This window comes from Micromys minutus (assembly GCF_963924665.1).
Source record: "Micromys minutus genome assembly, chromosome: 10".
Classification (NCBI taxonomy): domain Eukaryota; kingdom Metazoa; phylum Chordata; class Mammalia; order Rodentia; family Muridae; genus Micromys; species Micromys minutus.
The window spans coordinates 7224523-7240387 of NC_137979.1; the positions used below are offsets into that span (position 1 = coordinate 7224523).

A 15865-nucleotide genomic window follows, 5' to 3' on the forward strand; every position below is an offset into this window, starting at 1 on the left:
ACCTCACTTTCATCTAAGAATACTGTGCTACTAGCTGATGGTAAAGAAGAAAAAGCTGGGTGCACTGACTGTTTCCTCCCTCAGAAACTCCTCATAATCTAGGAGAAAGTCTTCCATTGGCAGCATAGCCTTTAAAAGTGTGTTATTTGGAGAATTATAAATTTTATAATGTGTTTTCTTCTTTTTAGAACAACAATTTGTAATCTTTACACAATGCCAAGAATTGGGGAACCTGTCTGGCTTACAATGATGTCAGGGACTCCAGAAAAGAACCAGCTTTGCCATCGTTTCATGAAGGAATTTACTTTTCTAATGGAAAATGCCTCCAAAAATCAGTATGGCTTACTTTATTTATTTATTTATTTATTTATTTGTTTGTTTGTTTATGCTATTTTTACTAGAACTATCTCTACATTGAGAGAAAACTTAATTATAGAATTAGGAGAAAACTTCTTTGTCTTAATAATTATTACTTATTTATAATTAAGTTATTCTAAGATGAGCCAGTGATAGAATATGAAGGAGTACCACAGAACTACATGGATAAAAATAAGCATGTCTTTATGCTTAATTAAAATTCCTGATGTTACAGAATTCACCAAGGATTCTAATTTTGTGTGTACATGAATTACATTCATTTATGATAGTTTTGTTTTATAAAGTTTAAAAAAGGAAGTACTCAGATTCCATTCTCAGAATTCTGTTTCCCTGTGAGTGACTGTGCTGCTAACAGCAGCCACCCTTGGGCCTGCTGTCAGACACAGGAGGCCATTTTATCCTAGTTTTCATCTTACTGTTTATCAAGCCTTTAGCATACACAGGGTGATTCACATGTTTTTATCCTAGTTAATGATAACGGTTACTCGATACTCTTATTCTTTTATTTCCCACTGCCTGGAAATTTGAAAATTACAGAACTATTCATTGATTCATTAGTGAGCTGGGCAGATTGAATACAGAAAACAATTAATATGTTAAGTAAAAGGCTTTTTAAAAAATGTGTACACTGTCAAGAAAACAAAATGGCAGCCAACAGATTGGGAAAAGATCTTTACCAACCCCACATCTGATAGAGGTCTAATATCCAATATATTCAAAGAATTCAAGAAGTTAGACACCAGAGAATCAAACAATCTTATTTAAAAATGGGGTACAGAGCTAAACAAAAAATTCTCAATTGAGGAATATCTAATGGCTGAGAAGCATCTAAGGAAGTGCTCGACATCCCTAGTCATCAGGGAAATGCAAATCAAGACAACCCTGAGATTCCACCTCACACCAGTCAGAATGGCTAGGATCAAAAACTCAGATGACAGCAGATTCTGGCCAGGATCTGGAGAAAGAGGAACGAACACTCCTCCACTGTTGGTGGGTTGTAAACTGGTACAACCACTCTGGAAATCAGTCTGGCGGTTCCTCAGAAAACAACATAGTCCTACCTGAAGACCCAGTTATTCCCCTACTGGGCATTTACCCCAGAGACATTCCAACATACAACAAAGATACATGCACCATAATGTTCATTGCAGCCCTATTTATAATAGCCAGAAGCTGGAAAGAACCCAGATGTCCTTCAGTAGATGAATGGATACAAAAATTGTGGTATATTTATTTACACAATGGAGTACTACTCAGCTATTAGAAACAATGACCTTATGAAATTCCTAGGAAAATGGATGCATCTAGATAATATCATTCTGATTGAGGTAACCCAGTCACAAAAGAACAGACATAATATGTAGTCACTGATAATTAGATACTAGCCCTAGAAAGCTCTGAACACCCCAGAAACAACTCACAGGCCATATGAAGCTCAAGAAAAACAAAGGCCAAAAAGTGAAAGCCTCAGTCCTTCTTAGGAAAGAAAATAAGTGTATAGCACCCTCTCAGAGTGTGGTACACCTGGACCTTAAATCATTAATAATCCAAGAGCTAAGAATATAGCTTTGTGGCAATTTTTGGTATTCAAAAATCATTATGTTTAATCTATACACATCAAGAAAACTCTGTTTCCATGTGACGTTCTGTTCTACACGTACTTTATGCTTATGGCAACTAGAAAGATTTCAGTGCATACTATCAAACCTCTAAAAGAATTTAGTACTGACAAAAATATATTCATATAGTTTTATGCCAGAATGCCTTTAAAAATCTGTACGTGTATCTCTGTTTTTTAAATAAAGTTGTAAGGGAAAAAATTGTAATTGTGATCTGAAATTTTTCCTGTCAGTATTTTAGTATTAAAGTTTGAATTGATCTTCAAAGAAATATAAGGGCTCTTTTCCTGGTTGGTATACCTGTCTTTTTTTCTCACCTCTTCTTTTTAATAACTGCTATTCAGTAACCTTAGAATAGGCATTCTCATTGTTTACTCTAGCAAACATTGTATTTAAAGTTCAGGAGTGTTGATTGGAGTGTAACGGGAGACATTTTGTTTTCAGATTCTTGCCAGCTCTTATTACTGCAGTTTTGACCAATCATCTTGCCTGGGTTCCAACAGTCATGCCAAATGGACAGCCACCTATAAAAATATTTTTAGAAAAACATTCCTCTCAGAGCGTGGGCATGTTGGCAAAGACTCATCCATATAACCCTCTTTGGGCACAACTTGGTATGTAGTCTGAACATCATATATTGTGGATAAACTTAAAACTTACTTTTAAACAAAAACTAAGTAAATACAGTTCTTTTTCAATTTTATTCTAGAGCGTTTCTCTGATACTCACCCTTTCACGTCTGCTAAACTGTCCTGTTGTCTTCTACCTGCTCACATTCCTAACAGCTAAGGAACTGTGGATAGAGTAGGAGCACACTGTAGCTGCTTTAATTTTGATATATGAAATCAATTTCAAATTCTGTGATTTTTTTAAGTGCATAGTGGTAGCTAAGGCTCTGTGCAAAGAGCATAAGAGAATGTAAAGATAGATGGATAATTTTATCATAGTTTCAAAAGATTTATAATCATAATACTAAGGCAGCATGTATTTTTCAATAATGGTAATGCAATTAATAAATTATGTGAAATGAAGGTTGAGTAGTAGCCATGGAAGGGGAGTTAGGTTTTGCACTGTTGGGTACACCTGGCTGAGAAGCTTTACACTAGAAGAGATAAAGAAGACTGAGCGCCGTGCATAGGTAAGGACTCTGACCATTAAAGTGTTAAACTGTTGTGCATTGAAGTTTAGGTGGGGGCTTTAGAAAACAGCCATACAAAGAGTAAGTTTAGGAAGATGAAGTAGGGAGAGTTAGGTGAGACCTACCATGACAAACTCACCCGGCCAAAGCAGTTTCAGTTCATTGGATGTTTTGTGAGAATTGGGAGGGTTATGTTAGAATGATGATGTTGTGATATTCTAGCCAGTTTATTAGCAAGAGAAAAAAATAACAATTCTGTCTATAGCATATATTTATTCAAGATTCATGTTCATCCTTTCAAAATATTTGACTGTTTTGTTACACGAAAGTAAAGGTTAAGTAAGTATATTGAAAATTTGTAAAAGAATATATTGATGTATTTGTTTTCATTTATAAGTTCTTGTTTTGCACTTGAGTTAAAGGTTTGATTTGACCCATAAAAAATACAAAGCACAACTCCTCCTGCTGCACTTCATGCCCCTGCTGTCCCTCTCCTCTACCTGTAGCAAATACTGTGGTTTTCCTTTCTACATTTGACTTTGGCCTCCTTTTAACAGACTTCACCTAGATAAGAGTTCTTGTGTGACCCCTTGTATAGAGAATATTTTTATTTTTAAGTTTGACTTTGAGAACTAGCTCTTTGAGGTTTTAAAACCACCCCAGCTGTTTAGAAACACATCTAAAAAACCCCTCTGTTCACCTTTCTCCCTGGTTAAAACAACTCATCTTATCCTACTTTCTTGAATAATCAGTCATCTTTTAAAGTACTTAAGAGTGAATTATACACTTGTATGAGGAGGAGTCTCATGATTGAAAGACTGTTTAGCTGTGTGTTAACTGATCTTTTTTATTGCAGGAGATTTGTATGGTGCTATTGGGTCTCCTGTACGATTAGCAAGAACTGTAGTAGTTGGCAAACGACAAGACCTGGTCCAGAGACTGCTTTATTTTCTTACTTACTTTATCAGATGCTCTGAACTTCAAGAAACACATCTTTTAGAAAATGGAGAAGACGAAGCCATTGTTATGCCAGGCACAGTGATTACTACCACTTTAGAAAAGGGGGAAATAGAGGAATCAGAGTATGTGCTAATCACAATGCATAGAAACAAAAGCAGCTTGCTCTTTAAAGAGTCAGAAGAGACAAGAACTCCCAACTGTAACTGTAAATATTGCAGTCATCCACTCCTTGGGCAAAATACAGAGAATGTGTCACAACCAGAGAGAGAAGATAATCAAGACAACTCTAAGGAATTGCTGGGAATTTCAGATGAATGCCAAAAGATTTCTCCTCCTGACTGCCAAGAAGAAAATGCTGTTGATGTTCAACAGTACAGAGATAAATTAAGAACTTGCCTTGACACCAAGTTAGAGACAGTTGTTTGTACAGGATCTGCTCCAGCAGACAAATGTGTGTTGTCAGAGACAGGCTTGGAGCCAACAGAAGAATCCTGGCAGAGTAAGGAATTGCTGGATTCAGATAATCATGCAGGCACAGCGATGAGACCCACAGGGATAGTTGTAGAAAAGAAACCTCCGGATAAGACTGTGCCCAGTGCATTTTCCTGTGACGTAGCTCAGACAAAGGTTACTTTCTTGATTGGAGATTCTATGTCACCTGATTCAGATACTGAACTTCGGAGTCAAGCTGTGGTGGATCAGATTAACAGACATCACAGCAAACCACTGAAGGAAGATAGAGGAGTAACTGGTAAACATCAAGAAAGTAAAATAACTAAGGACCAACCTGGAGACTCTGGCACACAGAACATGGTTTCTAGAGAGTCCTGTGAGCTTCCTGGTTGGAGTCATTCAGATCCTGAAAGCATGAGCCTGTTTGATGAATATTTTAATGATGAATCAATTGAAACCAGGACTATTGATGATGTTCCAGTTAAAACAAGTACAGATAGTAAAGAGTATTGCTGTATGTTGGAGTACCCAAAAAGACTGTATGCAAAAAATAACAAACAGAAAAGTGAACTTTGTAAATGTATAGAAACAGTTCATCAAGATTCATGTAATGCCTGCTTTCCTCAGCAGGACCAGAGAGATTCTCTCTCCATTCTTGTCCCCCATGGGGATAAAGAGAGTTCAGACAAAAAAAATGCTGTAGGAACTGAATGGGACATTCCAAGAAATGAAAGTTCAGATAGTGCCCTTGGAGATAGTGAAAGTGAAGACACGGGTCCTGACATAAGGAGACAAGTTGGCAGTTACTGTGGAGGGGATCAGGAAGACTGGGCAGAAGAGGATGAGATACCTTTTCCTGGGTGAGTAGAAAGTTCACTTCAGCCCTTGCTGAAGCATGTACTATTTTCTTTGGTTTAAGCAGTCTCTAGAGATGAGGGTAACTAACTTTAAAAAGAGGTTACAGCTCCAAGATGCCTCTGCAGTAAAAGCACGTGCCATATGGGCCTGATGATCTTAGTTTGATTTCTGAAACCCACAGTGGAAAGAGAGAACTGACTTCCAAGGGTTGCCCACTGACTTCATGCAACTATACCCAAAGTAATGATTAATAAAATAATTTTTAATGTTATTATGCTGGCCAAATTCTTTTACTCAGAAGGAGAATTAAAGATTATTCCCTACTCCTGTGAAGGCATCAGAGACATTAGAAGTGAAATGTAGGAAGTTGACCTTTGCTTAGTTTTCAAAACATTTTGGAGTGAATTAGGCACATATGTATTCCCAAAGTAGACCTATGACAAGCCTGATACTTAGAATATTTGAGGTAGTAGGGAATAAATAATAAATTTAGCCTGCACAAAGAGGAAAAATGTATTTGAGGTCAAGTATTCAAGAATATCTCTGCTTTGAAATCTTACAGACTCATATTTTTAGCTACTTTCTTTGTTTTACACACTGGTTTTTATAATCTGATTGTATTAGGAACATGTTAAAAATATTTGAAAGGTATGGCCTCCTAAAGTATAAAAGAGTCACGTTGTTCTTGAGACCTCCTCCAAGAGAGAACAGTATTTTGTTGTTTGTTTTAGTCCTTGGGCATTCTTTTATATAAGGCTAATTTTATTCCTTATATAGTTTATAAACTGCAAGGGTACTGGAAAGACAGACTAGTAGAGTTCATAACCTTCCCTGCCCCATCTTCTGCCCCTGGTAAAAAATGTTAATTACTTACTAGATTTCTTTTCCTTGGTCATTTTTTTTTCAGGTCAAAGTTGATTGAAGTGAGTGCTGTTCAGCCCAACATTGCAAACTTTGGAAGATCCTTGCTAGGTGGCTACTGCTCATCTTATGTTCCTGACTTTGTTCTTCAAGGAATTGGAAGTGATGAGAGGCTCCGTCAGTGCCTGGTCTCAGATTTGTCCCATGCTGTGCAGGTGAGATACCTTCATAGATCCTGAGTATATTTAAAGCAAACTGTTACTGTTCTGTTACAACCCTGATCCTGCTGGTATTTTAGTTTTAGCCAAGCTGTGACCATATAACATTGTATTTACCATTGTGAAGACAAGCATTGAATCTAGAAAGCTCCCAAATGGAAATTTGAAATATAAAAAATATTTTAGATACTCATACTGTCAAAAATTTGAGATTTCCAAGAGAGTATTTAATTCCCTGTCAGATGATTGCTTATATACAGAAACAGAACTGTTCTGTGTGTGAGATCTTTTAGTCTGTAGCTTTTCTTAGCTCTTAACTGTTGTGTTAGTTTTTCATATTTAATTGTTGGAGTTCTTACACATGATTCACGCCATCAGTGAACAGTGTTACATTTTCCATTCCAGTCTTGGTTATATTGGTTCAAATTTGTACAGTGATGCATGGACAGAAAGGGAGACAGAAGAAAGTATCGAGTCTTTCACTATTAGGAGTGTTATTGATAGGGTTTTTGCAGGTAGATACCCTTTTCAGATGTGGAATGACCTTCTTTTCCAAGTCATCAGTTTTGTTGTTGTTGGTGGTGTTGTGAGGTGATGGTGGTGTGTGCTTATTTTGGTTGGGCTGGTAGTTTGGGGTTTATTTTGTTTTGACTTGGATTTGAAATAGTCTTGCTGTATAGCTCAAACTAACCTAAAAATTTTAATTCTTAATCTCAAGTACTTTTTTATAATTTAATTTTTTTTACTTGTTTACATACATTCCACTCACTGTTCCTTTTCTGGACACTCTTTCCCCCCCACAATCTTTTTCTCATTCCACTTCTTCTCTGAACTGGTCCCCCCCCACCCCCCCCCAGTTATTACTCCCACCCTGGTACTTCAAGTCTCTGGGAGGCTTCCTTTCCCTGTGAGTTCAGACAGGGCAGCCCAGCTAGTAGAACATATCCCACATATAGGCAACAGCTTTTGAGCCTGCCCCTGTTCCAATTGTTCAGGACCCTCATGAAGGCCAAGCTGTAGCTGCACTTCTTCTACATATACGAGGAGACCTAGGTCCAGACCGTGTATGCTCTTTGGTTGGTGGTTCAGTCTCGAGAGCCTTAAAAGGTCTAGGTTTGTTGGCTCTGTTGTTGGTCCTCCTGTGGAGTTTCTATTTCCTTCCGTCCCACAATCCTTCCTCCTCTTCTTCTATAAGGGTCTCTTAGCTCTATCCACTGTTTGGCTCTGGGTATTTGCATCTTTCTGAGTCAGCTGCTGGATGGAGTCTCTTAGAGAACAACATGCTCCTCTCTGGCTTTTTTCCCTTGCTGCTTTTAATATTCTTTTTTTTGTTGTTGTTGTTCTGTAGATTTTGTATTTTAATTATTATGTGTTGTGTAGATTTTTTTTGTCTAGCCCAGTCTAATTGATGTTTTATAAGTTTCTTGTATGTTTATAGTCATCTCTTTAGGAAATTTTTCTTCTGTAATTTTATTGAGAATATTTTCTGGGCTTTTGAGGTAGGACTCTTCACCTTCTTCTCTTCCTATTATTATTAGGTTAAGTCTTTTCTTGGTATCCCAGATCTCCTGATGTTTTTTTGTGTCAGAAATTTTTTAGATTTAACATTTTCTTTGACATATTGATTTCTTCTATTGTATCTTCTATGTCTGAGATTCTGCCTTCCATCTCCTGTGTTCTGTTGGTGATGCTGCATCTGTTGTTCCTGTTCTCTTCCCTAGGTTTTCCATCTCCAGAATCCCCTCAGTGTGTGTTTCTTCTGTTACCTCTATTTCCACTTTCCGGTCTTGCACAGTTTTATTTATTTTCTTCATCTGTTGAATTGTATTTTCCTGTATGTCTTTAAGGAATTTATTTGTTTTTAAAGGTAGTATGGTTATTGCTCTTAACTCCCTAGTAGGTTCATGCACACTTCTCACTACCACCCCAGTGTTGTGGATTCTTGGAAGAAAGACACGCACACAAACACACACCCTTATTTTTAATATGCCCTAAGGAGCTCAAGAGATGAGCTACTCCCAAACTTCTACGTTGCTAACACCTCCCCTCTGATACTCCTGAATTATTACTTACTAAAGTCTAATATTTTATCTTTGCTATCTCAGACCCAGTTAGGAGAGGGGCCCCTAGGACCAGTTCTTCTTCCCAATTCTTACATGGCCATAGCTTTCTCTCCTGCAGTTCTCAAGCCTTATCATGCTGCTTCCCCAGCGTGGTGACTCTAAAACCTTCTTCTCCCCATGATTCTTTGCCCAGGAAGTCTAAAGTCCCACCTCTGTCTCGCTGCCCAGCCATTGGCCATGGGCATCTTTATTTACCAATTAGAGCCATCTGGGGCAGTGACTCATGACATTTTACATGCAGATGTGGGAATTCCTGTGTAATTTGGTAACCCGGTTAACATAAAACAAGCAATAAACCAAATCCATAACATTTGTTTCCTCTTTAAAGGCCTCTATCTGTTTGATTGTATTTTCCTCTTATTCATTTCCTCCTTCAGGGCCTCTGTCATCTATAAGATTGGATTTAAGGCAATTCTCTTGTGCTTCAGTTGTGTTGGGATATCCAGGGCTTCCTGTAGTAGAGTAGCTGTGCTTTAGAGGTGTCACATTGCCCTGCCCTTTGTTGATCGTGTTTTTTCGAGGGCCTTTAACCATCTGGGTGGTTTTGTACTTGGATATTCTTGTTGTAGTAGATATTGGGAGGGGAGTGAACTTCGGCGGTCCTGGTATGGCAGACCTCTGATGGGTGTCTGTGGGCTCTATGGTTCTATTAGTATGTCAGAATACTAAATAGTTAATCGTTTTGTTTTTGCCAACTTGATGTAAACTAGAGTCATCTAGAAAGAGGGAACATCAGTTGAGAAATTGCATTTCCATTAGATTATCTTGTAGACAAGTCTGTAGTGTATTTTCTTAAGGATTAATGTGAAAAGGCCTAACTCACTTGAGTGACATGTGGTTTTGAGTTGTATAAAGAAGCAAGCTAAGCAAGCAAGTAAGCAGAATTCCTCTATAGTCTCTGTTTCAGTTCCTGCCTCAAGGTTCTGTTGTGGTAAATAAAAATGTGGTAACCTTTTATCCCACACCAGTGCCAGCACCCTTAGGACCACATGGCACATGTGGACCTGGCTGCTACTTTGCCGTGCAGTCCCCTAGGCGGCAGTTACATGCCTGGCACACACTCAACTCGTTCAGTGGGCCCCCATGCATTCTCACTCCGAGCAGGCAACCATTGCTTTCATACACTGTCCTCCACAGTCTGGTAAATCACGACTCCAGAAACTTGTAATTTAGCAATTAAATTTATATGTTAAATTCTCAATCCACAATACATCCAAACAATAAATTCACTGCCAATAAAGATATAAACTGCCCACCTGATAAGATAGAATCGATCTAGTTCACCTTGATCTAAACCATCCTCCTCTGCTGTCTCCATCTTGATTCCCTTTCTTCTCCTTCTCTCCCACTTTACCAAAACTTTGTCCCCACCCCACTCTCTACCGTTCAATCATGTATCACCTTGACCTAACTAGTGCCAGCCCTCACCTGCATATAGACATCAACCTACAAGGTTCTGCTGGACTTTTCTTCAGAATGGACTATGCCTGTGGATTTGTTCTCCTTTAAACATTGTATCTATGTTCTGCCTGCATGCCCTGACAAATAGAAAAGTTAATGCACACAGACAACACTGTGCTTCATGGCATCACTGAATGGTTCCTATGGTTCTGAGGCTTGTTCATGGCTGATAGCACAGAATTTTACTATTGTCCCATTTGTACAAATAAGTTTATGTCAAAAAGAAAAAGTCTTCTGTATTTTGAAAAATTTGGCCTTTTAAATCTAAGAACTGTTTTTTTCCTGTTGTCTGGCATAGTCATTTGGGGATAATTGATCAAAAAGATTATGAAAAGTTAAATTCTAGATTTAAGGATACAAAGCTTTTGTTAATGGATATAAATAATGTGTGATAATTTCTACAAAATATTTTAATGTATTTGTTATTAATTATTGTATTTTCTGCCAAGGGTTCTTAGGTAATAACTGCTATTTAATATATTTTTCTGCTTTTTTATTAATTCATTTGTTTTACTTAAATTACCTTTGAAAACTTTGCTAACCATAGACTGAATTCTTTTTTCCAGCATCCAGTGTTAGATGAACCAATAGCAGAAGCTGTCTGCATTATAGCTGATATGGATAAATGGACTGTTCAGGTGGCCAGCAGTCAGAGACGAGCAACTGATAATAAACTGGGAAAGGAGGTGTTGGTTTCTAGTCTTGTTTCCAACCTGCTTCATTCCACTCTTCAGCTTTATAAGCACAACTTATCCCCAAACTTTGTAAGTATATGTAAGGTTTGAATGCCTTTGACTACTCTGCTAAGTGAACTTGTCTAAATATGTACACACATCAACTATTCTTACTAGCTTTTATCATTGTTTTTCAGGAAGAAGCATTCCAATGAGTATTTATCCTCCACAACCATTGTGGAGACATAATCTAAAGCTGGGATATTTTGGAAGGTTAGACTAGATCATTTAGCTGGTTTAGATCTTGGATGTTAGTTCACATGATAGGACTAGTGGTCCACTAAGGAAGAAGACTGAGATTGTTGTCTCTGCTCTGTGAGAGTACAGTGGAGAGACAGCTGTCCATCATCACTTGGACCCAGATAATGGATTTTTCTATTTCTGGAATATGAGACAATCTATTGCTTAGGCCATTCATCTGTGAGCTAGCTAAGAATGAAAGGGATGTTCTTAAATCTGTGCTGTCTGATTTTAGGAGCCAGACTTTTGGTCACATGTAGTGTGGTCACACAGTACTCATGGTTTGTATAGGATGTCTTTTCGTACCCCATCATCAGGTCAGGACTTTGAATAATTCCACTGTGTGACAGTGACAGCCTCTTCGTACTTCTTCCATTTTCAGGGACTCATTCTTTTTCCTGTTAAGAGAACTATAAAATAAAAGGCTCAAAAGCTCTTGTGTCCATATAACAAACACCCAACAGCACTGCTCAGTGTTAAAAGACTGAACCCTCCCCCAGGAGGAGTACTGAAGAAACCTGTTTTCAACACTTTAACTTAGCATGGTACTTGAGAACTAACCAGAATTGTTAAGCAAAAACAAAAACAAAAACAAAAACAAACAAACAAACAAAAAAACCCCCAAAAAACAACAAAAAAAAACCTTCAAAATTGGAAAGGAAGATAGATTTTATTTCTGTTTGCAAATGGCATGATCTAGAAAAAAACATCTCATGAGAAAAAGTGATAGACTTTTTTTTAGGAGAAAAGACATATAAATACAGGATTCTGTTATTCTAGCCATGAATGAACTGAAAAGGAAATGAAGCCGTTCTGAGCTAGGTGTTGTGACTACACAAGTGACAGAGGATGAAGGATTCAGGTCCCTCTGCTCTACCAGGTGTCCTGAGCTCAACTCCCATTACCTATGGGGTGGCTCATAATCACCATCTGAGAGTCAGTCTATGTGGGCACTATGTGCGTATAGTATACATGCAGACATGCAGACAAACAGACGTGTATGTGTATGTGTGTGTATAAATTTTAAAAATAAAACCAGAAATATCTTTAAAAATTTAGAAAGCCCCTTTTAGTCCAGGCATATAGAACATCAGGAGAATGCAATAAGCCAAAATAATTTTGAAAGAAACGTAGCCAGGCATGGTGGCCCATGCCTGTAATTCTCAGAAGATCTGAGCTACACAGTGAGAATTATCTTAGAAAACAACAACAGCAAAATTAGAGAAGTCAGACTTCCTGATTTCGAAACAGAGTGCTGCTGCTACAGTTAAACCATGGTGGAAGTAGAAGGAAGGCCAGAGTACAGACAGACACTCTTCATTCACTGAAAATGAAGAGCCCAACATTTAACTTTTTCATAGAATTGGTTTTAAGTAAAGACTACATTCAACAAGGAAAGGTATTTTCAATAAAGAAAGCAATATTTGTTTTAAAATATTCTTAATTTATGCTACATATAAAATTGAGCTCAACTTGGATGAAAAACCTATATTTAAGAGCTAAAATTTTTGTTGCCTGTGTTTTGGGTGTTATGTTTAAAAAATCAGTTTATAATTCTCATATATATATATATATATATATATATATATATATATATATATATATATATGAGAAGGTTTTCATCTTTGCTTTCTTATAAGTTAGTAGTTACTAGAAGGTGGGAAGTAAGAAATTATTATTGGGTGAAGAGCTTGTGATAAAAAGAAATTCTCAAATGGATGGTGGTTATAGTTTTACATTATAAATGTTCTTAATGTCACTCAAGTATATACTTTAAAATGTTCTGTGTTAGGGTAGCAGATGTAGCCCAGCTAGGGAATCTTGCCTCCCATGCAAAAAGCCCTGGGTTGATCCCTGGTACCTCATAAACCAAGAGTGGTGGTGACAGAAACAGGAGAATCAGAAGTTCAAGGTCATCTTGAACTTTATAGCAAGTTTGTGGCTACCTTGATATATACCTGATTCCATTCCAATTTCTAAATGTAAAATAAATAAATAAATAGATAAATTATATTGTCTACATAGTCTGTAGCTAAAATTTTCTTGAAGGCATTTTTAGCATAATCGAGAATTATGGATGAGATATATATCACGACACAATCAGCAAGCTTCCACATCCACTCAGTTGTGTCTTCTAGAGTAAAATAAGTTTTTATCAGGCGCTTTTAGTAGTTTGTTTTCTTTTTTCCCCCAAAGATTTATTATATTTATATGAGTACACTGTAGCTGTCTTCAGACACACCAGAAGGGGGCATGGGACCCCATTACAGATGGTTGTGAGCCACCATGTGGTTGCTGGGAATTGAACTCAAGACCTCTGGACGAGCAGTCAGTGCTCTTAACCACTGAGCCATCTCTCCAATCCCAGTAATTCATTTTTATTAGAAAGGAAATTTAGTGTTTATTACTTGAAATTCACATTTTCCCCTTAAGGCATATATATTACCAATCATGTGAAAAATCATCTAAACATATAACACATTAATTACAAAATACAAAATATAGGTAGGTATTTTGAGTTTTACTATTTTAGGTTAGAAACCCAATCAGTAAGGTCTAATTTATTCTTTGAACTGTTGTAAACTGTTTTTTGTTCCAGAAAGAGAATATGTGTGTATGCAATATATGAGCATATTATATATTTCTCGGATTTGAAATTAAAGTATGTTTTATAGTCTTGTAAATGAATACTGATGATAAGATCTGGAATGCTGGTGAATTTTACATTTAAAATGGTTGAGATGGCAAATTTTATTGCAGTTTAAAAAGAACAGTGTTGTAGGAGTAGATCTTTGATACTGACCTGGAATAAATTTATGTTCATTTTGAGTTAAAACTGCATGCCCAATTTGTTCTGAACATAAATTCGAGTTTGAATAATCAATCGAATTGTGTAAAACTTGATGCTCTGAATTTCGCTTTTTTGATGTGGAGGTGGATACTTTTATAATATAGCACCCAAGAGTCTGAGCCCATCCTGACCTATGCTGGGTGTCAGCAAAGTTCTGTTGTTATTCCTCATGTCCTCTCCCCAGCAAGGAAAGAAATTTGATACTCTCAAAAGAATTAGAATGCTTTTCTAACAGAGTTTGGTTCTTTCCTAACAGTGTGTGATGCACCTTGAAGACCGGTTACAGGAGTTATACTTCAAGAGCAAAATGTTGTCTGAGTACCTGAGGGGACAGATGCGTGTTCATGTGAAGGAGCTAGGAGTAGTTCTTGGGTATGTCTGTGGTTTCTTTTCTGGCTTTTCTTGTCTCTTGTCATGTTCCTTGGGACTGCTTTCTGTTGTTTATTATAGTGTATCTTTTCCTATAGATTTCTTTAGATTCCTTAGAATCTGTGTACAGTTAGTGTTTAGGTTTCTTTGTATCCTGGAAAAGCAGATGTCTGTTATCCACTAATATGAATGCATAGGCCCTTGACCTACTCTGCAGTCACTCTCTGAAAAGTAACACTTATCTGAAATGATAACTGAAGAAGAAAAGGAAGTTGTTTCCAAGCATATTGTTACCTTATTGTATTATGTGTTATCAGCTTTTCTATGGTCTGTGTGTGCATGATAAAAGGAATTAAAGATTTTTTTCTCTAAATTTAATTTCTATAAAAGGAAAGGGATTAGCATCAATCATTTAGAATCCAGTGTGTATGACAAGCCAAGTTAAAGTCTAAATTTTCTAGGGATTTATCCTTATAACCTTACACATATTAATACTCTACCAGAGTTATATATCATATTCCTTGCCCAATTCTTTAGTCATTCTGTAGTGTATAAGAAATATCCAAATTGGAAGTGGCGAGTTTTGTAAATTAACATGTTGTTTGTCACATATTAGGACTGAACAGGATTTGAATGACTCTAAATATTTCTGACTTCAACACTATTCATGTTCTATACCAAAGGTTCAAATTCCAGTGAAGGTTTTAGAGAATGGCTCTTTAGTATTTGAAAAATCAAAAACAATATATTTTCCTGGGAAATGGAAGAATGTGTGTGTGTGTGCGCATGCGTGCATGTGTATTAATACCCTTAAAAATCAAACTAATTTTAAAAATAATGTACATAAACCCAAGATCATGGTATATTTGGTATAAAATTCCCACCAACTTTTCCTCAGCTTACAACCCCAACATTAACATTGTTGACATTGTTTATTGTTACTGAATTTTTAAATGTATAAAAATAGAAATTAGTTTATATTCTGTCTGTATGCTGTTGTGCAATGTGCAGTTAATATAGCTTGACTATTTCTTCTTATGGATGCATACTGCTATATCTCATTTTAATGGCCTTCCATTTTATAACTTATAGTTTACAATGTTTGCTGTTATTAACTAATGCTGGAATGAAAATAAATTTTGACCTGTGAGAATAAGTTTCTGGGAGTAGAGTTTAATTAAAGTACATACAAATTATTATACACATAATTTTGGTAACACTAAATGCTGTCACAAAATACCACCATTTATTAAATAACCAGACTTGTAGCAGACTTTCAAAACTGTTACTCCTGAGCTGTAAAATGGCATACAATTTCTTTTCAAATTTTTTAAAGAACATAAATCTAACTTTTTCTAAATGTATTGACCATTATTTCCCCAAGATTATTTAAGTTATTAAATTTTTGTTGGAGACAGGGCTTCCCTTGTAACTTGACTTGACCTCAAACTTGTGATTCTCTTCCCTCAGTCCCCTCACTGCAGGATTACAGGGTGTGTGTATAATTTGAATTGTACCCTGTGCCCTCTTTGAGTCATTTGTGGTATGGTGTATTCTTAAAGAAATGTCCATTGCTTGTAGCATATATTATAGAAATTCCCA

At 36.7% G+C, this 15865-nt stretch overlaps 1 protein-coding gene across 2 annotated transcripts in view; it reads left to right on the top strand.

The window, feature by feature from the left end:
• The window catches only part of FNIP1 (folliculin interacting protein 1), a 75895-nt gene that overhangs the window by 57048 nt on the left and 2982 nt on the right, over positions 1-15865 (top strand). For both annotated transcript variants that reach the window (XM_080923207.1, XM_080923208.1), the window contains 6 exons: positions 189-335; positions 2442-2611; positions 3992-5408; positions 6314-6482; positions 10636-10833; positions 14151-14266. In XM_080923207.1, coding sequence (XP_080779333.1) covers positions 189-335; positions 2442-2611; positions 3992-5408; positions 6314-6482; positions 10636-10833; positions 14151-14266 — 2217 coding nt within the window. The remainder of the gene's footprint in view (positions 1-188; positions 336-2441; positions 2612-3991; positions 5409-6313; positions 6483-10635; positions 10834-14150; positions 14267-15865) is intronic.